Below are 26,099 nucleotides of genomic sequence, written 5' to 3'. Positions count from 1 at the left end.
TGTGAAAGAGGGCAGCCCGCCAGCACGCTTCCCTCCAAGGTGGAACCCTTGGGTTTGTTATTACAGCTGTAATATCAATTTTGTTGCCTTCGTTTCCTGTATGGTGAGGTACTTCTACATGGAGGCAAGAGTACTGTTCCTTTTCAGTAACAAGACTGATCAGACAACCAGAGCAAGGCATAGAAATAAATTAAATGAGTAAACCTCTGCTTCACCAAACAGCAACTTTCGCCCACATGATGGGGGGAATCAACTTCTCCAAATACAGCCAGACCAAAGGGCTAATGAAGAAAAATGACAGCATGATTTTCTGGATAAATTGTTTCTCTGTTTTAAGTAGCAAACATGTTTGTGGTATTAACAGAAGGAAAGGTTTCGGTAAGTGCTGGCAGGTTAAAAAATATACCCTTATTATTATCAAATCAATAAAGATCTACTTATAGAACTTTTCATTAAAAACTCTTAAGTCTGACTTTATATTAAATTAATTATTTAATTCACTTGTTTGGGGTATACAATATCTATTTCTCCAAGCTCCAAAAAATAGTGATTTTACTTAAGTATAAATTCTGTTATTCCCCTATTTTCCTTTTCATTTGTATGTAAAAACTTTTCAAACATTGCAAATTAAATTTTAAAAACTTATTGAAAGTGAAGTCATCATTGGATTTCATGTAACTCAGATGAATAAAGGAAGATTTAACTAGCATTAATGTGACTTAAGGTGAGAATCAAAACAACTCATCTATAAAGATCCATATGTGTGGCCCATCATTATACATGGCATAAGTGTTGTTTGATTTTGAAATAATAATTTAAAAAACAGTTACTTTAACTCTGTTGCAAAAAATAGATGTCTAAGCCTTCCTAAATCATACTTGTTTAACATAAACATAGCCTTGTCTATTTCAGAATTCTAATGATACAGTGAAGTATCCATACTACGGAACTATCTTACTGAGTCTAGAAGCTTTTAGAACTGACACTCAATCTCTACCAAAAGAAACTAAGTTGAATGTCTAAATTGTGACCTTTCTATGTAATAACCTCAAAATATTAACGTCAGACATCTAATACTGTTCTCAAATGTGCCAGAATATCCTGGCATCAGTTTCATATACTAAAACCCAAAGAAAAAAAAAGTAAATTAAAGGGTAATACACAGATAGCAATCACTGAATTAATTCATATTCCTAAGTATTCTTGATTTCTAAGACATCTGTTTTTACTTCTTATTGATATTACTAAAATAATCTCCTGTCAAGTCCTTTTTGATTCACAAGCTACCTGGCTTTAGACAATCTTAGACATTATGTATTTTTTTTATCTAACATAATACAAATGTACATGATCTGTTGTTTAAATCAGAATTAACCTATTAAAAGGTTTACCACTGAGCTTCCTGGGCAGCTCAGTGGTAGAGAATCCACCTGTAATGCAGGAGATGTGGGCTCAATCCCTGGATCTGGAAGATGCCCTGGAGGAGGAAACGGCAACCCACTCCAGTATTCTTCCCTAAAAAATCCTGTGGACACAGGAGCCTGGTGGACTACTGTCCATGAGCCTGCAAAGAGTTGGACATGACTGAGCGACTAAGCTAGTACACAACCAAATAAAAGCTTATTGCTGAAGATGTGGGTTGGGAAGATTATTAACATAGAGTCCAAGTTCTAAGAATACAATTTCCAAAAATGCCTTATACAAAAAACTGGTAATCCCTGGGACATGACTAGGTATCCAACGAGAAGAGGTTTTGTGGACAACAGCATTTGGAAAACAAATACATACAAGTCATCTGACAGGTTTCATTTCTGTAAGACTTCTCAGAGCAGGTAATATTATAGAATTTACTGCGAGTTCCTATAAAGAAGTCAGGATTTTTAAGCCATTTGACCATTTGAAGAAAGAATAATCTCCTTTTGTCATAGAAGACTAACTAATAGTCCACGGATCTGTTTCTTAGAGCAGATTGGACTAAACTGCCATAGCGACATGTACGGCAGCAGCGTGAAGACCCTCTTCCAATAACACAAGAGAAGAGTCTACACATGGACATCACCAGACGGTCAACATTGAAATCAGACTGATTATATTCTTGTAGCCAAAGATGGAGAAGCTCTATACAGTCAGCAAAAACAAGACTAGGAGCTGACTGTGGCTCAGACCATGAACTCCTTATTGCCAAATTCACACTTAAATTGAAGAAAGTAGGGAAAACCACTAGACCATTCAGGTATGACCTAAATCAAACCCCTTACAATTATACAGTGGAAGTGACAAATAGATTCAAGGGATTAGATCTGATAGACAGAGTGTGTGAAGAACTATGGATGGAGGTTTGTGACATTTTATAGAAGACAGGGATCAAGACCATCCCCAAGAAAAAAAATGCAAAAAGGCAAAATGGCTGTCTGAGGAGGCATTACAAATAGCTGTGAAAATAAAAGAAGTGAAAGGCAAAGGAGAAATGGAAAGATATATCATTTGAATGCAGAGTTTCAAAGAATAGGAAGGAGAGATAAGAAAGCCTTCCTCAGTGATCAGTGCAAAGAAATAGAGGAAAACAATAGATTGGGAAAGACTAGAGATCTCTTCAAGAAAATTAGAGATACCAATGGAACATTTCATGCAAAGATGGGCTCAATTAGGACAGAAATTGTATGGACCTAAAAGAAGCGGAAAAGGCGATGGCACCCCACTCCGGTACTCTTGCCTGGAAAATCCCATGGATAGAGGAGCTTGGTGGGCTGCAGTCCATGGGGTCGCAAGGAGTTGGACACGACTTAGCGACTTCACTTTGACTTTTCACTTTTCATGCATTGGAGAAGGAAATGGCAACCCACTCCAGTGTTCTTGCCTGGAGAATCCCAGGGACAGGGGAGCCTGGTGGGCTGCCATCTATGAGGTCGCACAGAGTCGGACACGACTGAAGCGACTTAGCAGCAGCAGCAACACAAGCAGAGGATAATAAGAAGAGGTGGCAAGAATACAAAGGAGAACTGTACAAAAAAGAGCTTCACGACTGAGATGATCATGATGGTATGATCACTCACCCAGACCCAGACATCTTGGAATGCAAAGTCAGATGGGCCTTAGGAAGCATCACTACGAACAAAGCTAGTGGAGGTGATGGAATTCCAGTTGAGCTATTTCAAATCCTGAAAGATGATGCGGTGAAAGTGCTGCATTCAAATGCCAGCAAATGTGGAAAACCCAGCAGTGGCTGCAGGACTGGAAAAGGTCAGTTTTCATTCCAATCTCAAAGGAAAGCAATGTCAAAGAATGCTAAAACTAACACACAATTGCACTCATCTCACACGCTAGTAATGTTCAAAATTCTCCAAGCCAGGCTTCAACAGAACACGAACTGTGAACTTCCAGATGTTCAAGCTCGATTTAGAAAAGGCAAAGGAACCAGAGATCAAATGGCCAGCATCCGCTGGATCATGAAAAAAGCAAGAGAGTTCCATAAAAACATCTATTTCTGCTTTATTGACTACACCAAAGCCTTTGACTGTGTGGATCACAACAAGCTGTAAAAAATTCTTGAAGAGATGGGAATACCAGATTACCTGACCTGCCTCTTGAGAAATCTGTATGCAGGTCAGGAAGCAATAGTTAGAACAGAACATGGAACAACAGACTGGTTCCAAATTGGGAAGGGAGTATGCCAAGGCTGTATATTGTCACCCTGCTTATTTAACTTCTATGCAGAGTACATCATGAGAAACGCTGGGCCGGATGAAGCACACGTTGGAATCAAGATTGCTGGGAAAAATATCAATAACCTCAGATATGCAGATGACACCACCCTTATGGCAGAAAGTGAAGAACTAAAAAGCCTCTTGATGAAAGAGAGTGAAAGAGTTGGCTTAAAGCTCAACATTCAGAAAACGAAGATCATGGCATCCAGTCTCATCTTCATGGGAAATAGATGGGGAAACAGTGGAAACAGTGGCAGACTTAATTTCTGGGGGCTCCAAAATCACTGCCAATGGTAACTGTAGCCATGAAATTAAAAGATGCTTACTCCTTGGAAGGAAAGTTATGACCAACCTAGATAGCATATTGAAAAGCAGAGACATTACTTTGCCAACAAAGGTCTGTCTAGTGAAGGCTATGGTTTTTCCAATGGTCACGTATGGATGTGAGAGTTGGACTGTGAAGAAAGCTGAGCGCCAAAGAATTGATGCTTTTGAACCGTGGTGTTGGAGAAGACTGGAGAGTCCCTTGGACTGCAAGGAGATCCAACCAGTAAATTCTAAAGGAGATCAGTCCTGGGTGTTCATTGGAAGGACTGATGCTAAAGCTGAGACTCCAATACTTTGGCCACCTCATGTGAAGAGTTGACTCATTGGAAAAGGCTCTGATGCTGGGAGGGACTGGGGGCAGGAGGAGAAGGGGACGACAGAGGATGAGATGGCTGGATGGTATCACCAACTCGATGGACATGAGTTTGGGTGAACTCTGGGAGTTGGTGATGAACAGGTAGGCTGGCGTGCTGCAATTCATGGGGTCACAGAGTCGGACACAACTGAGTGACCGAACCGAACTGAACTGAGACAGCATATTAAGCAGAGACATTACTTTGCCAAAAAAGGTCCATCTAGTCAAAACTATGGTTTTTCCAGTAGTCATGTGTGGATGTGAGAGTTGGACTATAAAGAAAGCTGAGTGCCAAAGAATTGATGCTTTTGAACTGTGGTGTTGGAGAAGACTCTTAAGAGTCCCTTGGACTACAAGGATATCTAACCAGTCCATCCTAAAGGAAATCAGTCCTGAATATTCATTGGAAGGACTGATGCTGAAGCCGAAAGTCGAGTACTTTGGCCACCTCATGCGAAGAGCTGACTCATTTGAAAAGACCCTGATTCTGGGAAAGATTGAATGTTGGAGAGAAGGGGATGACAGAGGATGAGATGGCTGGATGGCGTCACTGATTCAATGGATAAGAGTCTGAGTAAACTCTGGGGGTTGGTGATGGACAGGGATGCCTGGTGTGCTGCAGTCCATGGGGTTGCAAAGAGTCAGACATGACTGAGCGACTGAGAATCATGTATGTTTCAGTCAAGAAGAAGAATCTCAGTTGAGCCATAACAAAAATACATCAGCACATATTAAGTTTCTCATAGCCTATGTGTTAACCTGTCCAAGACAGAAACACAGTATATAGACCAGGTAATCAGAATCAAACCAGGAACTAAAAACACAAAAATGCAGGTCATATGAAGTCCACTGCCTACCAAGGCTGTGTCAAAGACTGTAAATGAGCAGAAGAAGCTGGACCAGGGCAAAGACCCTGATGGTGTCCAGGACCATATGTAAGGTGAACATGTAAGTGTCCTAACGTAATAACAATCATTTGCTCTTGAGAGCAGATAAAATGTAAGGAAAGAAATACACAAAATATCCTTTATACACAAAGCAATGCACGACTTAATGTAAAATGTGAAGTTAAGTTGTTCTAAGAATTTACTGACATGTATATATATATATACGTTCTTATTAGTACACACATAAACTATAATGTAGAACAGAGGATTTCACACATGGGATAATTTGCATTTTCATATGGTAAACACATATGCAGTAGCTTAACTTCTGTTTTTCCAAAATATCAAGTTAAATGCTGTGACTTTAAATTATTCCTATTTTTCCAACTTTCTAGGGATGCCCTAGAAGAAACTGGAAGACACTGCTGGTGAGATTTTAATATCTGGTGACATTCTACAAACTAAATTCGTCTTAATGACAGGAATTAACATCATCAAAAATATTAAGGAAAAATAATACTTAAATTTGAAAAGTAACTGCTAAAAGACTCTCTGGAAAGTGGATCATGCGTGTTCTTTTTCCACACTTTTGATTGCTAAATGGAAAAGCTATTCCTTGGCAGACTTAGAAATGACACATACTAAAATGTGGCAAGTAGTGATGAAAACAAACCAAAACATTAAGATGACCTACAATGTTCAAAAACCAAGAGCTGATACTCAGGAGTAACTCAGAAAAATTATGAAAGAAACTCTGAGTTCAGAGCAAACTGAAAGAGGATCTTTTTCTTTCACAAACAATTCTCTGAGATTGCCAAGGCGAACAGGAAACTGGCCCCAGCAGATCACAGAGAATTATTCAGGTCCTTCCTAGACGGACTGCTCTCTGTGGTAGTCAAAGCTGAGGTCTCACCACAGTTATCTAGATGGGTCTATTTTCTGGAGAGTGTGATAAATATTTATGCTTCTTCTGTTTATGTGTGTGTGTACATGCTCATAACCTATCTATCCTGAACTGTCTGAAAATTAGCTCCTATAAACTAATCATGAGTCTCTTTGCTCATCTGAGAATAGAATTTCATGATTTTTTGTTCACTATAAGGAAGATCAAGATTTGTGATTGTTATTACAGTTCCCTGCTGTTTGGGTCAAAATCGTATACAGGCAATAAGTGTATGCAAACGTAGACATGGTATATGAGCTGGAAATAGTCACATGACATGTCCATAATAATAAAACCACTTACAGTATATGGTGTTATGGCAATAAAGACAAGTCAATATAATTATTACTAGGTTTAAAGTTTTGGACTTTTAAGTTTTTTCAAAGAAAGTTTCCTTTTTTTTCCCCTCTGCCTTTTGCTCTTTCTCTCTCTCTCTTTTTTTTTTTTTTTTTTTTTGCTCATGTCTATATATACAGGATCAAAGCAATAAAGACTAATACTCATTATCCTGGATCACAAAATCCATCAGCTGTATGTGGTTGGTTAATAGCCAACATACACTATTATATAATCTTTTGACAGCCAAAATTTGTAGATAATTCAAAAGCATGTCAGTTCCCCCTAAGATTCGATTCTTTAACCTATACAGAAACCAATCTTCTGTTACCAGTGACAAGAAAACTGGGGCTGCCAAGGTAGCTTCATCCAATTCTAGTGTTAGGCTGGCAATGTATCTAATTTGGGGTGTAATGGCCAGGTCAGCACCTTTCAAATATCTCACTTGCTTTGGGCTGAAGTAAAAAACACCTAGAGCCAGACATCCTGGAGTGTGAAGTCAAGTGGGCCTTAGGAAGCATCACTACGAACAAAGCTAGTGGAGGTGATGGCATTCCAGTTGAGCTATTTCAAATCCTGTAAGATGATGCTGTGAAAGTGCTGCACTCAATATTCCAGCAACTTTGGAAAAGTCAGCAGTGGCCACAGGACTGGAAAAGGTCAGTTTTCATTCCAGTCCCAAAGCAAGGCAATGCCAAAGAATGCTCAAACTAACACACAATTGTACTCATCTCACACGTTAGTAAAGTAATGCTCAAAATTCTCCAAGCCAGGCTTCAGCAATACGTGAACTGTGAACTTCCAGATGTTCAAGCTGGTTTTAGAAAAAGCAGAGGAACCAGAGATCAAATTGCCAACATCCACTGGATCATGAAAAAAGCAACAGAGTTCCAGAAAAACATCTATTTCTGCTTTATTGACTATGCCAAAGCCAACTGTGTGGATCACAATAAACTGTGGAAAATTCTGAAAGAGATGGGAATACCAGATTACCTGACATGCCTCTTGAGAAACCTGTATGCAGGTCAGGAAGCAACAGTTAGAACTGGACATGGAACAATAGACTGGTTCCAAAAAGGAAAAGGAGTACGTCAAGGCTGTATATTGTCACCCTGTTTATTTAACTTCTATGCAGAGTACATCATGAGAAACGCTGGGCTGGAGGAAGCACAAAGTGGAATGAAGATTGCCTGGAGAAATATCAATAACCTCATATATGCAGATGACACCACCCTATGGCAGAAAGTGAAGAGGAAATAAAAAGCCTCTTGATGAAAGTGAAAGAGGAGAGTGAAAAGTTGGCTTAAAGCTCAACATTCAGAAAACGAAGATTATGGCAACATGTCCCATCACTTCATGGGAAATAGATGGGGAAACAGTGGAAACAGTGGCAGACTTAATTTCTGGGGGCTCCAAAATCACTGCAGATGGTGACTGCAGCCATGAAATTAAAAGATGCTTACTCCTTGGAAGGAAAGTTATGACCAACCTAGATAGCATATTGAAAAGCAGAGACATTACTTTGCCAACAAAGGTCTGTCTGGTGAAGGCTATGGTTTTTCCAGTGGTCATGTATGGATATGAGAGTTGAACTGTGAAGAAAGCTGAGCGCCAAAGAATTGATGCTTTTGAACTGTGATGCTGGAGAAGACTCTTGCAAGTTCCTTGGACTACAAGGAGTTCCAACCAGTCCAACCTAAAGGAGATCAGTCCTGGGTGTTCTTTGGAAGGACTGATGCTGAAGCTGAAACTCCAATACTTTGGTCACCTCATGCGAAGAGTTGACTCATTGGAAAAGACTTTGATGCTGGGAAGGACTGGGGGCAGGAGAAAGGGACGACAGAGGATGAGATGGCTGGATGGCATCACCGACTGGATGGACATGAGTTTGAGTGAACTCCGGGAGTTGGTGATGGACGGGTAGGCCTGGCATGCTGCGATTCATGGGGTCACAAAGAATCGGACACAACTGAGCGACTGAACTGAACTGAGAAACAAAATGTGGCTTAAAGCATAGACACTGGGTTTTGAAGAATTCAAACTTTAATTAATTTAGAGAATTGTCATCAGTCATGTGATAGTCAGTTAACATTCTTTAAATCAGATAACATTCATGGGAAAAGGAATCCACATATTTGTCGATGTGCTATTACACAAGATCTTCTACACGTCATTTGAAGGGATTAAAGATACAGGAAATCCCACCAAAATTTAAGCATATTTTTATGGTTTTCAGGATGTCAGATCTCATTCTTTCCCCATGACAGAGCAGTAAGACTTTAATTAGAGTGAGAAAGAGATTCTAAAAAATTTCTGGATGTCTGAGTCTTCAAAATATACAGAAGATAGAATGTGTTATTTGGTTTGACAGGCACAGCACGGCTGCAGGTCAACATAGGAAGATCAGCCTAGTTTTTTTTAAACTTTTCACAGCTCAGAGTTAAATGGCCCTGTATTTCCAAAGAAGCTCTTTCAATTTAGAATTCTAGAAATTGCCATCAAGCCTTAAAGCAAATGACTGTCACATGTTTTAAGGGGTTTGTGTCAAGACATTTCTACTTATTTAATTCTAGATTATAAAATAAAAGGGACTATATATAGAAAACCCTGAGGATTCTATAAAAATATATTAGAACTAATAGATAATTTCAACAAGCTTGTAGGATAAAATATACAAGGCCAATCTAAAAAAATCAGTTTATTTCTACACACTTCGAGTGAACAATTAGAAAAAGAAATAAAGAAAATTCCATTTATATTTACATCAAAAGAGAAAAATATTTAGGTTAAATTTAACAAAAGTAATGCAAAACCTATATTCTGAAAGCTCTGAAACTATAAAACACTGCTGAAAGAAAGTAAAGAATATCCAAACAAAAGATGAAAAAATATCCCATGTTTACAGATATAATCTGAAGACTCAATATTGTCAAGATGACAATACACCTCAAATTGATCTGGAGATTCAATTCAAACTCAGCTGGATTTTTTGCAGAAATTGATAAATGGATCCCAAAGATCATGTAGGAATTCAAGGGGTCCAGAAGAGGTAAAACAATTTTGAAAAAGAAGAACACAGTTGGGAGTCTCATATTTTCCAATTTCAAAATTTACTACAAAGCAATAGTAATCAAAACAATGTGATAGTGACATAAGTATAGTCATACAGATCAATGGGACAGAGTCCAGAAACAAACCCATATATTTATGATCAATAGATTTCATTGGGGTGTCAAGGCCATTAAAATGAGGAAAAAATAGTCTTTCTAACAAATAGTGCTGGCATAATTGAATACTCACATACCAAAGCATGGATTTGGATTCTTATGCCATATATAAAAGCATTTCCCTGGTGGCTCAGATGGTAAAGAATCTGCCTGTATAGCAGGAGACCCCAGTTCGATCCCTGGGTCAGGAAAATTCCCGGGAGAAGGGAGTGGCTACACACACCAGTATTCTGACTTGGAGAGTTCCATGGACTGTATAGTCCACAGGGTCGAAAAGAGTCAGATACAACTGAGTGATTTTCACTTTCACTTTCAATCCCATGGACTGTAGCCCGCCAGGCTCCTCTGTCCATGGAATTCTCCAGGTAAGACTACTGGAGTGGGTAGCCAATCCCTTCTCCAGAGGATTTTCCTGACCCAGGGATTGAACTGGGGTCTCCTGCATTACAGTCAGATTCTTTACGATCTGAGCCACCAGGGAAATCCCTTTGTATATGGCATAAGAATCCAAATCCATTCTTTGGAATGTGGGTATTCAATTATGCCAGCACTATTTGTTAAAAAGAACTATTCTTTCCCCATTTAGTGGCCTTGGCACCCTGGTGAAAATCTATTGATCATGCATATATGGGTTTGTTTCTGGACTCTGTCCCATTGATCTCTATGACTATCCTTAGGTCACTGCCACAGTGTTTGGATTACTGTTGCTCTGTAGTAAATTTTGAAAGTGGAAAATATGAGACTCCCAACTGTGCTCTTCTTTTTCAAAATTGTTTTACTTCTTCTGCAAAGAGTTGCCATATACAAAATATAACTCAAAATAGATAAAAATAAAAGTGAAAACTTCCAGAGTTCTTAGAAACAAACACAGAAATAAGTCTTCATGACTAGGGATTTAGCAGTGTTTTCTTGGATGTGACACCAAAAGCACAAATTATCAAAGAAAAACTAGATATTGGATTTCATCAAAATTAAAAACTTTGTTCATCAAAAGGTCCTATTGAGAAAGTAAAAAGGCAAATCAGAGAATGGGAGAAAATACTTGCAAATTATATATCTGCATAGACACTCTTGAACTAGAATATACAAAGAATTCCTATAACTCAGTAATAAAAAGACAAACACACAATTAAAAATGAGCAAAGCTTCTGAATAGATAATTCTCCAAGAAAATTATGTACATAGTCAACAGTCATAGGAAAAGTTGCTCAGCATCACTAGCTATCAGAGAAATACAAATCAAAACCACACTGAGATAGTACTGCACACATTAGGATGGTTATAATAAAAAAATCAGATTAAAACAAATGCTGGCAAGAATGAAAGAATCAGGACCCTAAGGTACTTCTGGTAAAAATTTCAAAACAGTTCCTCAAAATGTTAAAAATAGAGTTGCCATTTAACCCAGCAATCCCAATCACTGTAATCCAAACAGGAATGCAATCATTACTCAGATAAGAATTAGGATATTTTTGTGTGATGTGAAAAATCAGAGTTTTGGGGGAGCCTTAAGAGTACTTGGCACCCTCCTGGTTTGTAAGACTGCCTGTTCCTCTACTGGCGAATCTTTGGTGGTCCTGAAAAGCTACTCCAGAAGGACAGTAAAAAAAGGGTATATCCAGTCACTTCACTTCCGTTCCTTAGTATCTTCATGTATAAAAAGGAAGGTTTTACAAAAATCCCTGTCAAGGTTTTTCTGAGAATTAAGTTAAAGGACAATACAACCATACAACAAATAATTTTTTTTTTCTCTTATTCTACCCCTGGAGCTACTTCACAGTCAATCTATTCAAGTCACACTGACAGAGGGCATCATTTTCCAGAGGTTCTGCCAGGGTCCACGCCTGGACACCTTCCTCAGTGACTCTTAGCGAGACATTCACTTAAACAAAAAGAACTCCAAGTTCAATTTCAAACCCTTAGCAAGGGTTCATGTCCAAAGCCTGTTTGGGAACCCACAGCCTTAACTGTGATCTACGATTCTGTGAGTTCTGTAGAGAATAAAAAGTTTCAGCATCTTCGAGCACCGACATCAATCAATGTGGAGAGATTCTATAATCCGGAATCAATATTTGAAGCCATCTGCTGAACCACAGTGTGCAGGAAGCTATTCTAGTTGACATGGGGCATTTTAACGGAATCAACCCAATTATCACTAATTCTTAAATAACTCCCAGCAGTAAAGTAATCTGTAGATTACACACTGAAAACTCCATTAATATTAAAAGTCAATCTGAGAATCCACAGGCAGGAAATCACACAATTTACAGATTTGGTATCTGATTTTGATCCTATAAAATCCTCTAAAGAAGCTGGAATTAAGCCCTGCTCTAAGAGCTGTTTAATGACATTCAGGTTTTTACCTGAATATTTTTAGGTTTTCATATCGAACCTGCATCTCCTGCATTGGCAGGAGGATTCTTTATGGGCTGAGCCACCAGAGAAGCTTACATATATAAAGGAGCTCAGAAGACAAAAAGGAAAAGTTGCTTTTGGTTCTAGGTCAGACACCTGGATGACATGGAAGCATTAGACAAGTTATAGACGTGTTATCCTGATTTTGAAATAAGGAAGCAGTAGAAAAATAAACCTATGATTTATGAATAGGTACAAAGGGACCAATCCCAGAAAAGACAATTGGCTGGGGAGGCAAAAATGGGAAATGACTGGAGAGGCTAGAAAGAATAAAGGAGTATCTCTAGGCAAAAGTTATTTCTAAGAGACACCACAGAAAAGAGTGAAAGGAGAAATTCAAAGAGAAAAACTAGCACCTTGGTGATCCAATGAAAAAAATAGATCCTTAGTAAGTCTGGTGAACAAAATTTGGCATTTGTTTTCAAGTACTGTAGAAATGGTAGGGTGGTGGAGGCGGTTTCCGAAAGAGACAAAGTTTGGAAAAATACTGCAATTACCACCGTGTAGTTCTTTAGTTCTGCTATGTGTCTTATACTGGAATAGATTCTTCACTGTGGTTGGAGAGTTATAGAAGATGGTTATTCCCTTATTTCTACCAGGATCTTACACAAGTTTTTTCAGAAATAAAAATATTAGGTAATAGTTTGTGTATGATGAATATAAAACAACCAGAAAGAAGAATTCAACACCAGATATGTGGCCCTAACTCTAAGAAAAGTGGGAGTTCAAAATCAGAAAATGGCAGTGTGAGCTGGAAGGGCCAAAGATGGGCTCTTGAAGGCAGTCTGCTCACAGGCATAGGGAAGAGTGGAATGCTGGGAAGACGAGAGGTTTGTTCTCAGAGAGGCTCAAAGCACAACTGTTGGCAGGAGCTAGGGACAGCTGGTGCACGTAAGCAAGGTCATATCAGAGAGACGGAAACACAGCTGAAAAGTTTATACTCCTGAGCCAGGATTGAGGTTCTTTAATGAGCCAGCAGCATTTGCTTGAGGAGGAAGGCAACAGGAAATTCATACCATACCACGCTGAGTAGGCAAATGATATGGCCATGGTGATTGCTTGTTTTGATGGCCATAAAACAGGTCCCTTGAAGAACTATTAAAGGCTTGGGGATTACTTGTGAGGTAAGACAGAAAAGCAGAGATGAGACACCAAAATGATTCACAAACCAGAAGTGCAGATATGGAATTCAGAAGAGAGTTTGGGGCTAGACATGCAAAACTAAATACTAAATGAAAAATGAAAACTAAACTTTTGGAACAATTTCAGTTTTCATTTAGTATTCATTTTTCATTTTGTTTTTGTTCTCTTGGTATCTTTTCAGGTCCTGTTCATCCCTCAAGGCACTTGACTTACTTACATACAAAAGAGCAAAAATGAAATCAATTAAGAATTCAGCAGAAATAAGAACCTTTTTAAAATCTATAAACTATAATAACTACTATTTATTGAGCACTGACTTTGTGCCACACATTGTGACAAACACTTTATACCTTAACTCATTTTATCTTCATACTGTGATGAAAAGGGAATTATCCTTACTGATCCCATTTCACAATAAATGTCATTATAAACATATTGAATATCCTCTGAAACTAATCCCTTCTGTGAAACAAATTAAAGCCTTGTAACTCTGCTGACACAAATTTCAACCAGTGCTTGAATTCGAGTTTATATTAATTCTTTCATCTTTGTCTTCCAACTTCTATGTGGTAAGACAAAAAATTTCAGATTCTGTCGTTTTAGTATAAATACCTCAACTAAAGTTATGCTGTGTTACATACTTCAAGTTTTCAGTTATCAAATACATGAACATATATCCCAAGTAAATATATAACTATATAAAACACAGTTGGGTTACCCTGGAGCAGAGACTGGTTTTACGAATAACAGTTGCCCTAGAAGTGACAATGTTTATGGAGGTGGAGAAGAACTCCTATATGACTGATAAATCCTTCTCATTGTGGTGTATGCATACATCCTCAGAATGGCTCTTCTAACAGCTCAATTTTCCCCAAACACTAGTTATGATACTCTAAACAGATTTTAGGGAGCCAGCTCTTGATGGGTACAACTTGGCTAGGAGTCCTTGGCAGGGCTTTTCTCACCAAGACCTGTCAAAAGTATCTCACACAGAATTTGTGGAGGGCATGGAATTTCTGGAGCTTCTGCACAAAGTCCTCTAGACTTCAAAAAAGCTAGCGATTCTGTAGCCTTAGAGAGTGGGGTTTCAGTACCTTCATCAGGATCAGACTGAAGAAGAGACATGCAGAGGGACCCCTAGGCATGCTTTCTGGGAGCACTGTAAATACATAATTGTAACTTTCCATCACAAAGGTTGGCTTGTGCTGTTGATGTTTATTCATATTGGGATCAAATTGGCCACAGATTTATACCTGAAAGCCACCATTTCAATTACACTTGGTAAAGATTTTTTAGATAATTACAACATATATACTTTAGCAAAATCTGTCTCTGATTTAGTTCCAGTATTACCAACATTCCAGAAATTTCTATTGCTATCACTCTAATAGACATTATTCCAAAAGAAAACAACAATGGTAATATAAATTCCACCTGACTGAATTTAGGTACAAATTTCCATCTTACTGAGACAGCAATAACAAAATTTGTTTCCTAAAATCAGAATCTCCTATCAACCATCTCTTATCCTATGGAAAAAGTTAACTAAATTTAAAATTAAACTTAAGGAGGGAGATAAGCTATATCTCATAGCTTGCATTTTCTAGATTATTTTCCCTTTATCTTTGTGAAAAAGGTAAATTGTTAGTATCTGAAATTATGGTTTAGAAAACACATGTATCAATCTTAAATAACAGTCATAATAAGAATGTTAAGATGCTAGAGAACCACACTAAAGAAATCAGGCTTCTTGGAATCAGGCTATCCTATTCAAATTTAGGACACCAGGCAAATATAAGCTGCTTATTTTCTAGCTTTCAGTCACTGAGGTTGTTTATTCAATTCATAGAATCAGATAATTTAATTATGTTGGGAGGGACTATGGAAATTTTCTAGTCCAACCTCCTCATTTTAAACATAAGAAAATTGAGATCATTCTTCTATGGGTACCCAGCTAAAATTAAATGTATAGCTCAATGCGATACCTCTATTTATATATTTAGGCCTCTAAGATAGCTATTGCTACAAGTGAACTTCCATTTCAAAAGTCACAGAAACTTCTACTCCATGTGTCTTATAATAAAACTATATTGTGTCCTTAGGTAACATTGCCAGAAGAGAACTCAAACTTACTATCTCTAAGAGTCTCACTCTGTCACCCAGGAAGAAATGAAGACGCCAGAGTCAATCAGGCTCTAAGAATCTCTAAAGCAAGGCTTATATCTTACCTGACTTCACAGTTCTAACAAGCAGAGTATCTATCACATAGTGGGTGTTTGTTTTGTTTGTTTGTTTGTTTGTTTTTGCGTGCTGATTGACTGAATGAATAAATGATTACTTTAAATGTTAGTGTAGCAAAGTGAACACAAGGAGAAGCAAACCATGAAAATCCTTCCTTGGCTAGCTTGTGTTATTCAGTTGCACTTTGGGATGTTTATCAGCACTTGGATTCACAGTGGTTTGTCATCACAGGATTTTACCTGAAGTTCTTACAAGAATAGGTACCGCCCTTACAGGTTTCTATTCTTAATGCTCTAAAAGTGTATTGGAAACGTTCCAATGGCAGCATGACTGAAAGCAAACCTGCCATTAACTAAAGACATTTCAAACCTACATAACCATTTACACAGCCCTCTTTCTCTTTCCACTTTAATTTAAGCTTATTTCACCACAGAATCATACGGTTATTTAAACTAAATGTTGCTGTTTGGAATCCAAACAAGCATGAAGACTCACTCTATCCCCACGTGCTCCCAGTGTTTCCTCGATTTTCTTGGGTCAAATGAAGCTATAGAAATGTGAACATCTTACCATCCAGATGGTCCACGTAACAGTACACATCGTAAGTTTCATGAGGAGCACGGAATCCGTAGGTCCGGACTCCTTCCTTCCCCATCATGTCTCCATAGCAGCCTTCTCGGGGAACCCGGATGGGATACCTGGGAAAATAAAGGACTAGGAAGTAGCGCTATATTCTCACTCCCCAAGTGATGAAGTAAGGCCAGTGGCCCCCAGACCACTCACCTAACAGTCTGATCTGAGAGCCAGCCTGCATCACACTGCTCAAACCCATCTTCATAGGCCGCATGCAGCTGCTCTGGGGTGGCTATGACGGCCCCAATGTCCATGCAAGCCTTCTGGGCCATCTCAAAATTCAGGGTGTACCTGCTGGTTGCCGCCCTGTAGTGAAACACAACCCCTGCAACGATAGCAGCGAACAATTACAGGCCAGTTCAAGTCTCCCCACATACTGTGCATTTTCTCATTGGAGCAATATGTCAAATGACTTGCTAACACGGTCTTAAGACCATGACAATTTATTTTACTTCATATAGCATTATGCAAAATTATGGTGATCTAAGGAACCCCAGAAGTGCTATTCACTCAGGTATCCCATTCTGCTCCATCAGAGAGTTTCCTAGTCAGGAGTTTTCTGTTCCCACAGAAACCATCTGAAAAAAAGATTTAAGCTGCTAAATCCCAAATGGTGACTAGTTGTCCTAATTATAGGTAGTGTTGAGGCTATCACAGCTTCCCGGGTGCTTCAGTGGATAAAGAATCTGCCTGCAATGCAGGAGATACAGGTTCAATCCCTGGGTAGGGAAGATCCCCTGGAGGAGGGCATGGCAACCCACTCCAGCATTCTTGCCTGGAGAATCCCATGGACAGAGGAGCCTGGTGGGCTCCAGTCCATGGGGTTTCAAAATAGTCTGACACGGCTGAAGCAACTGAGCATGCACGCACAAGCTATCAGGGGAACCACCAACAACTAAAGGGAGTAGGTGCTGCAAGAGATAGAGAGAGTTAAGGAGGTCACGAGATCAACTCCTCTTACTTCATGTTTGTACTCAGGGCCAACTCAGTAGAAGCATGTAGAACCTTCACCAATACCACTTCCACCAAACTTGAAATATTGTGGTATTTACTTACAGAGACAATATATTATAATGGAAAAGACACTGGAGTATATAAGAGAAGGCCTATTCCAATTCCTGATTTGCTCCTTAATCATATATAAGCCTTAATTTCCTCCTCTATAAAGTATACCTAACAGTGCTTATGTTGTCTTATTGAAATGAAGATCAAATTAGATAAAGAATTTTAAAATAGCTTAAAATATTGGATAGGCTACTATAACAAATGTTTATCATATTCACTAACTGATTTGCATAATGTAGGATCTCCACTTTGACAGGTAAAATGTATGATTTTTATCCCAAAGAAGGCCTGAAATAAAGTTCTCCAGACTCCTGCGGTAGAAGCCAAGCATCCTGATATGTGCTTCAAATTCCACTTTGTTGTATTTTCGGAGCTGCATAAACTAGTGGTTCTTGAACTGTGTTTCAGGGTCAAAGAGCTGTCAAAAGCCTGAGAAAAGAGCAACTGAGGGGGTGAAGCTTGGGCCCTTCCTCCCACTTGAGCAAGGGCATCTCCATTTTTAACTGGAGTAAATATGGTGAGTCATTTTCATCAGACAGCAAAGTGAGTCAAGCTAATGTGCCTAGGAAGTCACTGGAAAATAGAAATCGGAGTAATTGGGTTATATGGATGAGATTTTATTGTCATATCATTTAACACCACATATTTATTATGTGGAATTAATTTTGGTTTCCAAGATATCTTCCACTTTCCTTTTATTCCTAGTAATTTCTTAGAGTTGACAACAGCCTCCCTCCATCTCTCTCTCTCTCACACACACACAGCTTGACTTCTAGCTATTAAATTGTTTTCCACATGCCTATCCTTGCTTCTCTCTTCCAAAACAGGTATGTGCCAATAAAGCATCTTACAGGGGACAGACTAGGCATGTCATCAATAAGCACCTCTGATCAGTGTCAATTCAAAAAGGCCTGCACAGGTACCAAGTGGATGCACTGACAACTAATACTTATTTCCCATTTCTGATTTTTCAAAGAAAAAAAAAAACCACCGAATGTTTTTCATAAAATTTATACCTTTACAGAACAACTTTAAAATTTCCAGGAAGTATAAATGGTCCTATAAGTATGTTTATAATGACCTCTGAGACTTGAGCAAGACTTTGCATGGTTTTAAATTAGTCTTCTGCTGATCAAAGCTTCAAAGAACCTTCTTGGTAATTAAAAATCTTCCTTGTGCACCTAGGATTGGCAGTAAGGGGGCACAAAGGGGCCTCCATGACCAAGGCAGGGAATATCAGACTGTATAAGTATCTATAATTGCTGGATAATTTGAAGACCTCATGGGGCTAAGGAGATTAAGTGGAGAATTTTCATTGTTTCAGAGGGGAAAGGGGCAAATCCACTGCTAATTCTTTAATGATGAAGATTGTAAGAAGTTGTTAAACTTCTGGGATTTAATATATATATATAATATATGTATAATGCATATCTCAGTTTATATATTATATATATACATGGTATGTTACATCACACAAAAAGAGGAAGAAATAGATCAGTAGAAAAAACAATCCAAGACTAATCAAAGTAAATGATAAAAAGATTAAAAGCAAAGAGCCCAGGGTGTTCAGTGAATGCCTGGAAAACATAAAAATAGATTTATAGAAGAGAGCAATAGGATCTGAATGGGAAAGGATGTTCAGAAAATTAATCTGTCACATCTGAAATTCAGAGTATTTCCTTTTGGCTACACAAGAAAGAGTTTTAATAAAACCCTTTGTATATGTTTCTGAAAGGTAAATATTTTATAGGGAAACGGAGGGTTGGAAGAAAAATCTGTTCCATCATGTCTGGGTATGAGAATTTTGCTTAATAACTTGCCAAAATATTCTGCTTCCAAGAGCTGTGGCATTATGTGTGTACCCAATTAAAGCAATTTTTCTTTGCTTTGTCTCCTAACTTAAATTCAAATGACATACAAACTACCACTGAAAGGGGGCTGAAACTAAAGTGTCTCATTGCAAGACAGTGGATAACTAGTGTATTGACCTTAAAAAAATACACCGAATTCTTGTTTTGATCCAATTCAAATGTTTATTGAGTCCTTGCCTTTTCAAAGCACTATGATATTAATATATACCATGGACTTATTAGGTGCCTTATTTATTCAATGTAAGTTAAGATATAACTTATATGTCTTAAAAGCAAACTCAAACATTTTAATAATCATGCTAGGAGAGTGAGAAAAAAGGTGTGTGTGTGTGTGTGTGTATGTATATGTGTGTATATGTATGCATGTGAGTGTACATGCACATATATACATATATGTAAAAAAAATTAAACTGTAGATCCGTCTTTGCATTCTTAAAAAATAATTGCTGATAGGTCTCAGTAATGAAGTAATGATTCTTGAGCTATATACCATGTCTTGAAGTATTCATTATATGTGGTATAAAGTCACCTTCCTTGACTCCTGAACAATTAACAGTTCATTTTTAGTGAAAGACATGGACTATTGGGTCGATTGGTGTGTTTTTTCCCTTTGTTCAAACCCTGAGCAATGGCTACTTTGAATCTTGTTTCACCACACTTCTGAAGCAGGTATCCTATAATACCAGCTTCTTCTAGATTCCCAAGCCTTACCCTCCACGGTCAATGACACCGTGTCCTGTGTGTCCTCAATCCCGTACATGACGTCACAGCGGTAGCGGCCCGCATCACTGGCCAGCAGTTTGACCATGGTGAGTGAGGCATCGCCCACGTCCTCGGGATGTGTGGGCACCGACACCCTCCCTTTGTAGTCTTGACCAATCTTGATATTCCCATTTTGGGCCACGAGGACGGTAGTCTCCTTTAAATCTTTTCCCGTCTTGTCCAATTCAATCTTAGACCATTTGATTCGCAGAAATTCACTGGTGGTGTTATAACTAGGTGGTAAGGTAGGCAGGGTTGAGAAATGACAAGGTAGGTTGACTTTTCCAGAGAGGGAGCCCTTAACAGATGGGCTTTTTTCCATGTTGACTACAGGAAAAAGAAAATACAAAATCGACAAGCTGAGTCTATTAAATGAGTGAAAGGATAAGAACCATTACAGGGATTTGGTTACATCTTCAGTATGTAAAATAATTAGGATGATTTTATATACAGAGAATAGTGCATCATTTCAATAATGTTTTATAACAAAGCCAGGAATTAATAATGCTCATTAAAAGTTGCTTTTGTTTTTATTTTTTAAAGTTTTTATTTTATACTAGAGTACAGCTGGTCAACAAAGTTGTGATACTTTCAGGTGGACAGCAAAGGGACACAGCCATACATATACATGTATCCACTCTCCCCAAACTCCCCTCCCATCCAGGCTGCCACATAATACTGAGCAGAGTTCCCAGTGCTATACAGTAGGACCTTGTTGGCTACCCATTTTAAATATAGCAGTGTGTACATGTCGATCCCAAACTCCCTAACTATCACTTTCCCCGTTTTCCCCCATGGCAAGCCAAAAGTTCATTCTCTAAGTCTGTAAGTCTGCTTCTGTTTTATAGATGAGTTCATTTGTATAATTTCTTTTCTATACACCCTCATCCGGGTATATTTATAACTCTTTTCTTATATGATATTTCTCCTTCTCTGTCTGATTTCACTCACTTTGACAATCTCTAGGTCCATCCATGTTGCTGCAAATGGATAATGCTCATTTTTATGTGCTAAAATATGAGCATTCATTTTAAAGTGTTTGCAACTTAGATTTCAACATGAACAAAACAAGTGATAAAATAAGGCCATTGTAGGAAGGCAAGAAATCAAGGGTGAAAGGAACCTAGATTAAGCAATGCAGGTTTAAAGACCTGACCAATGTTAGGAAGAATAGTTAGAAAGCAGATTTCAGTTAACAGGTGAGAAGAAGAAAAATGATTAAGATAACTGCCACATTACTTTAGAGGAAATGAAAACAACTTCAAGAGGTGAAAATTATCAAAAGTACTTCAGTAGACTGGACCAGGGAAACGTCCAACACTTGAAGGACCCACTATGGTTCAGTGTTGAATCAAAGGCTTTCATCGTAATGACAAATTCAGCTACAGTCGCTTTGCAGCGAAACATTCAGTTCAGTTCAGTTCAGTCGCTCCGTCGTGTCCGACTCTTTGCGACCCCATGAATCGCAGCACGCCAGGCCTCCCTGTCCATCACCAACTCCCAGAGTTCACTCAGACTCATGTCCATCGAGTCGGTGATGCCATCCAGCCATCTCATCCTCTGTCGTCCCCTTCTCCTCCTGACCCCAATCCCTCCATTATATCCTGGGGGGTAATGTTGGCTTCTGTTCACCTAACCCTTCTAAGCCTGGCTTCCCAAGTGGCTCAGGGATAAAGAATCTGCCTACAGGGACTTCTCTAGTGGTCCAGTGGCTAAGTCTCTAGCCACCCAATGCAGGGGCCCCAGGTTTGATTTCTGGCCAGGGAACTAGATCCTACATACTGAAACTAAGACCCAGTGCAGCCAAATAAAAAAAATAATAATTAAAAAAAAAAAAGAATCCGCCTACAATACAGGAGATGCAGGAGATGTGGGTTTGATCCCTGTGTCAGGAAGATCCCCTAGAGGAGGGCATAGCAACCCACTCCAGTATTCTTGCTGGAGAATCCCATGGACAGAGGAGCCCGGCGGGTTACAGTCCATAGGGTCGCAAGAGTCAGACGTGACTAAGCGACTGAACACACACACATGCAACCCTTCTAAAGTATTAATCTACAGAATGCTTTTCTGCTTAAGCCCTTAAACTTTTAATGAGAAAGAACACTTCAACTATAATTTAACACCATTACATGCAGATAAATAAATAAATAAAACCCACTCATATAGGGATCTATACCTCTCCTCCCCATCTTGCACCCATCTCCCAGTCTCTCCTAGTTGGCGAAACAATGTGTTGGTAATAGAATATAAATTATAGTGCACAGGGAGCTCCCAGTTCATGTAAACATGATGAACAGCAATAGTAACCTCTAGGTGGAGTAAAAGAATATTTCTTAATTGACAAAATGCTATGTATCTAACACTTGGTATGTTAGTGGTTAAAGGCATTAGTAACACACATCTCAATATGAACATGCATTAGAAATGATATAGATGCTAAAGACTAAAACTTAACTTCAAAAGGACTGGATCCCATTAGGGAGCTAAAGACAACAAAAAGATATCTTGTACTTTTTTTTTTTTTTTTTTGGCAGAGAAGGGGTCCTGAGAAGGAAAGAGGTGAGAATTTTACAAACTAAAAAATGTCTTAATTTGTACCTATCATATGTTCTAGGAATTCCTATCTTCCTTCCTGAAGAGTTATAGATGATTAAGCTCACAAATAAAAGATGGCTTTTTAAATGGAGAATAAACATCTTTATCATTGACATCAATTGTGGTATAAATTTATAAGACTCTTTGATTCAGCCCAATCTATTCAATTGGGAGGTTTTTGACACTTAGAGCCTTTCTCCATAACTGTGCTATAATGAAAAGATATATTGGAACAAAATAATGTTAAAAGGCAATTTCCCAAGGGTTATTTATTGTTCTGGATATTTACAGATACAAGAAAATTAAAAGCTGCAGTTGTATGTAAATATATATTCATGGAGAATCCAGTCTTATCAACAAGATTAACAAAAAGCTGTGTGGCCAAGTCTTCTGTGTATAAAATCTTGGGTCTTAATGCATTGGGTAATAAGAATTGAGTTTACCAAATATAAATATTTTAAGAAAGAAATTTAGTAGCACAGAGGATAATGTTTATCGACTATGCATGTTAAAAAAGAATGCTACCTGCAAGAACTTGTCTGAAATTCTGACAGTGCAAGAAACAAAAATGAATGCTAACAACAGTTCACCATTCAAGTTTGTGGTCTAAATGAATACTGTAAGGGAGAAAACTCCAAATAATGAATAATCAATTATGCTTCATTCTATGTCAGTAAATTCTGCAGAGCAAGAATGATGCAAATTCTATCTACATAATTTAATCAAACACACACACACACAGACCTTGGCCTAGAAGTGCCAGAGTGAAACTAGGGGAATTTATCACCCTCTCAAGTATTAATATCACTCCCTCATTCATTCATTTACTTGTGACTGTGCAGGATTCCATTTATTGTATTAGATGAATATCCAAATAACAGAGTCAATGGTAAATAATCCATATAAAAGGTATTGTTAAATCAAAGAGTTCCTTATGGATTAAAATCAAGCCAATAACCAAGAGACAAAATGTTCATTAATTACTCACCTTTCAAGTGCTTAGACTTAAATAGAAAAACCCTTAAGGTGAGAGTACTTGTGTTGACCCAACTAGCTATTACTCTGTGCTTCACTGTGAACTTGGAAAATATATTTTACATGTATCTTACATTTTCAACTTCATCCCTTTGAAAAAATGAAGATTCTTCTGAAATTAGCCCCAAACTAATGATATTGTTTAATAGTGATCACCAATTCACAAAACACCTGATGCTTGGGGTAAAGAACAGTACACTGGCTGAGAGCATGAACCAGATTGCCAGGTTCACCTCCAGCCTCCGTAACTAACTTGTTGTGTGATCTCTACATTAGTTATGTCGAGAAATCTTTTGGTACTATTGTTTCCTCATTTGCCAACTGGGGAGAATAAAGCACGTGTCTCATGGAAGAGTTAAGATTTAAAAAGGTTGACAAAGTAAAATACTTAGAAGAAAGCCCAACATGTAGAAATTACTCAATATTGTTAGCGGTTATTACTATTTAAAATATCATCAAGGAGCTATACCATAAGTGTTAGTTTCCCTATTATTTGTGTGAGTTCTTTAAGTGAAAGGGTGATGGTCCTGTTTCTCAGTCCTCCCGCTACTTTCTCCGTAATTTCCTTCTATTACGACCCAACCAAATCAACTCCCCTTTCTCTATCTCTTTTCTGTGTCCTCCCTCTTCACTCAAAGCTGTTGTCCTTTCTTCTCTGTCACCTTTACTCTCCAGAAATGCCGAAGAGGACAGCTTCTTGGCCATTGGCTTAGTGGCGCCTAGACTCTGATGGCCATTCAGGTCATTCATTGTGGTATTCACTCATTATTTATTTATTCATTCACTTATTCACTCAAGCATAAATTGATTAAGTGCTAGCAGTGTGTCAGGAACTCTGCTCAAAAAGAGAAAAAAAACAGCTCTCTTGAAGTCACAGTCTGCTTGGGAAGAAAAACAAGGAATAACTTACCCTCAATGAGTGGTATGGACTATAATAGCTGTCACAGCACAGGGGACAATGAGAACGTAGAGAAAGGGCTTTAAAACTGCCTGGAAACCATTTGGGGGAGGAGAGGTGGGAGCCATCTCAGAAGTCAGCCCATCCTCGGTTCCTCTCTCACCCTCACCACACCACATCCCATTCAGGCATCGGTCCTAATCCTCCATCTCCACACATCCAGTTCACTTCTCTCCAGCTCTCCTGCCATCACGGGATACAAGCGCCTCATCTCATACATGGGTGATCACAATAACCTCCTAAGTCATCTCCCTGGGGCCGCTCTTTCTCTCCTACGGTCAAACCAACGTAGAACAGCAAACATGGAACTTGGAAAATATTCATCGACTTCGTTTCCCTGGCTGAAAGCCTTTAGTGCTTCCTGGGAATAAAATCCATTTCTAAAGCTTACAATGCTTGCATGGATAAGAAGCGTTCCAGTGGTAAAGCTCACACACTCCTGGGACAGCCTTGGTTCTTCTCCCAGTTCTGCAACTTACTAGTCTTGTGACTTTGAGCAGGTCACTTAGGTTCTCTGGATCTCAGTTTCCTCTATGGATAGTGAATGTTTCAATAAGCTAATGTTAAGTATTAAAACTGTTCCTGGCTCATAGGAAGCTCCTTCTTTAAAAAAAAAAATAATTATTTGCGTATAGTTGCTTTACAACGTTGTGTTAGTTTCTGCTGTGCAGCAAAGTGAATCAGTTACTCCCTATACATATAACCCCTCTTTTGGATTTCCTTTCTGTGTAGGTCATCACAGAGCACTGAGTAGAATTCTCTGTGCTTTACAGAGGGTTCTCATTAGTTATCCATTTTATACATGGTAGTGTATATATATTGGTCCAAATCTCCCAATTCATCCCACCTCTTTGGTGTCCATCCAGATTTGCAAAGTAGAAATAGAGACATGGGTGCAGAAAAATAAACATAGGAAGCTCTTTTCTGAGTGTCAGATAGTGTTTCTATTTACACGAGCTGATTTCTGCCTATCTCTGTATCTAGATCTCCTATTTTTTCCTTGATCACTGCTCTCCAACTGCAGTGACCCTTCTATTGCTCAAACACATTACCTAACTTGGGCCAGATCTTAGCTGGCTGGCTCCTTCTCGTCATTCCCACGTCAGTGTAAGTATTACTTTCTCAAAGACGCCTTACCACCTCCCCTGCTCCCACCCTAAGCCACTTTCTATGTTGTCACTCTGCCTTATTTTCATCAATTCAGAAGTACTTGGATTGTTGGTTTACGTGTTTATCGCCTACCTCATGTAACTAAGGAGATTAGGCTTAATGAAATCTAAATCAATGTATGACTCATCCACTGATATATCCCTGGAGACCCAGACTAAGGCACAGCACGCAGAATCTGTTCAAACAATACTGTCAATGGATAGATAAATGAATGGATAGGAAGGATGGATGAATAAATAGGTTGAGTGTCACAAGTTCTGAATCTTAAGAATGAACTGAAGTGGAACTGTAGAGGACGAAAGAAGGGACTGCTGAGCAGAAGGAACTGCCTGGGGGCAGGGGAAGGGAAACAGGTTTAAGGAAAAAATAGGGAATAAGAATAGAAATTCTAAATTATTTCAGAGACTCTGAAGCAGGCAGTGAGTGTGAGAA

General features: G+C 38.6%; 1 protein-coding gene across 1 annotated transcript in view; it reads right to left on the bottom strand.

Moving 5' to 3' along the window:
- VCAN (versican) overlaps positions 1-26,099 on the bottom strand; it is a 120,016-nt gene that overhangs the window by 80,257 nt on the left and 13,660 nt on the right. Inside the window, exons 3-5 of the mRNA XM_068979267.1 lie at positions 19,859-20,236; positions 16,362-16,536; positions 16,149-16,276 (exon numbers count right to left, since the gene is read on the bottom strand). Of these exons, the coding sequence (XP_068835368.1) occupies positions 16,149-16,276; positions 16,362-16,536; positions 19,859-20,236 (681 nt within the window). The remainder of the gene's footprint in view (positions 1-16,148; positions 16,277-16,361; positions 16,537-19,858; positions 20,237-26,099) is intronic.

This window comes from Capricornis sumatraensis, chromosome 9, assembly GCF_032405125.1.
Source record: "Capricornis sumatraensis isolate serow.1 chromosome 9, serow.2, whole genome shotgun sequence".
Classification (NCBI taxonomy): Eukaryota; Metazoa; Chordata; class Mammalia; order Artiodactyla; family Bovidae; genus Capricornis; species Capricornis sumatraensis.
The sequence above is the reverse complement of the archived record's forward strand: the minus strand, read 5'-3'. Positions and strand labels throughout refer to the sequence as shown.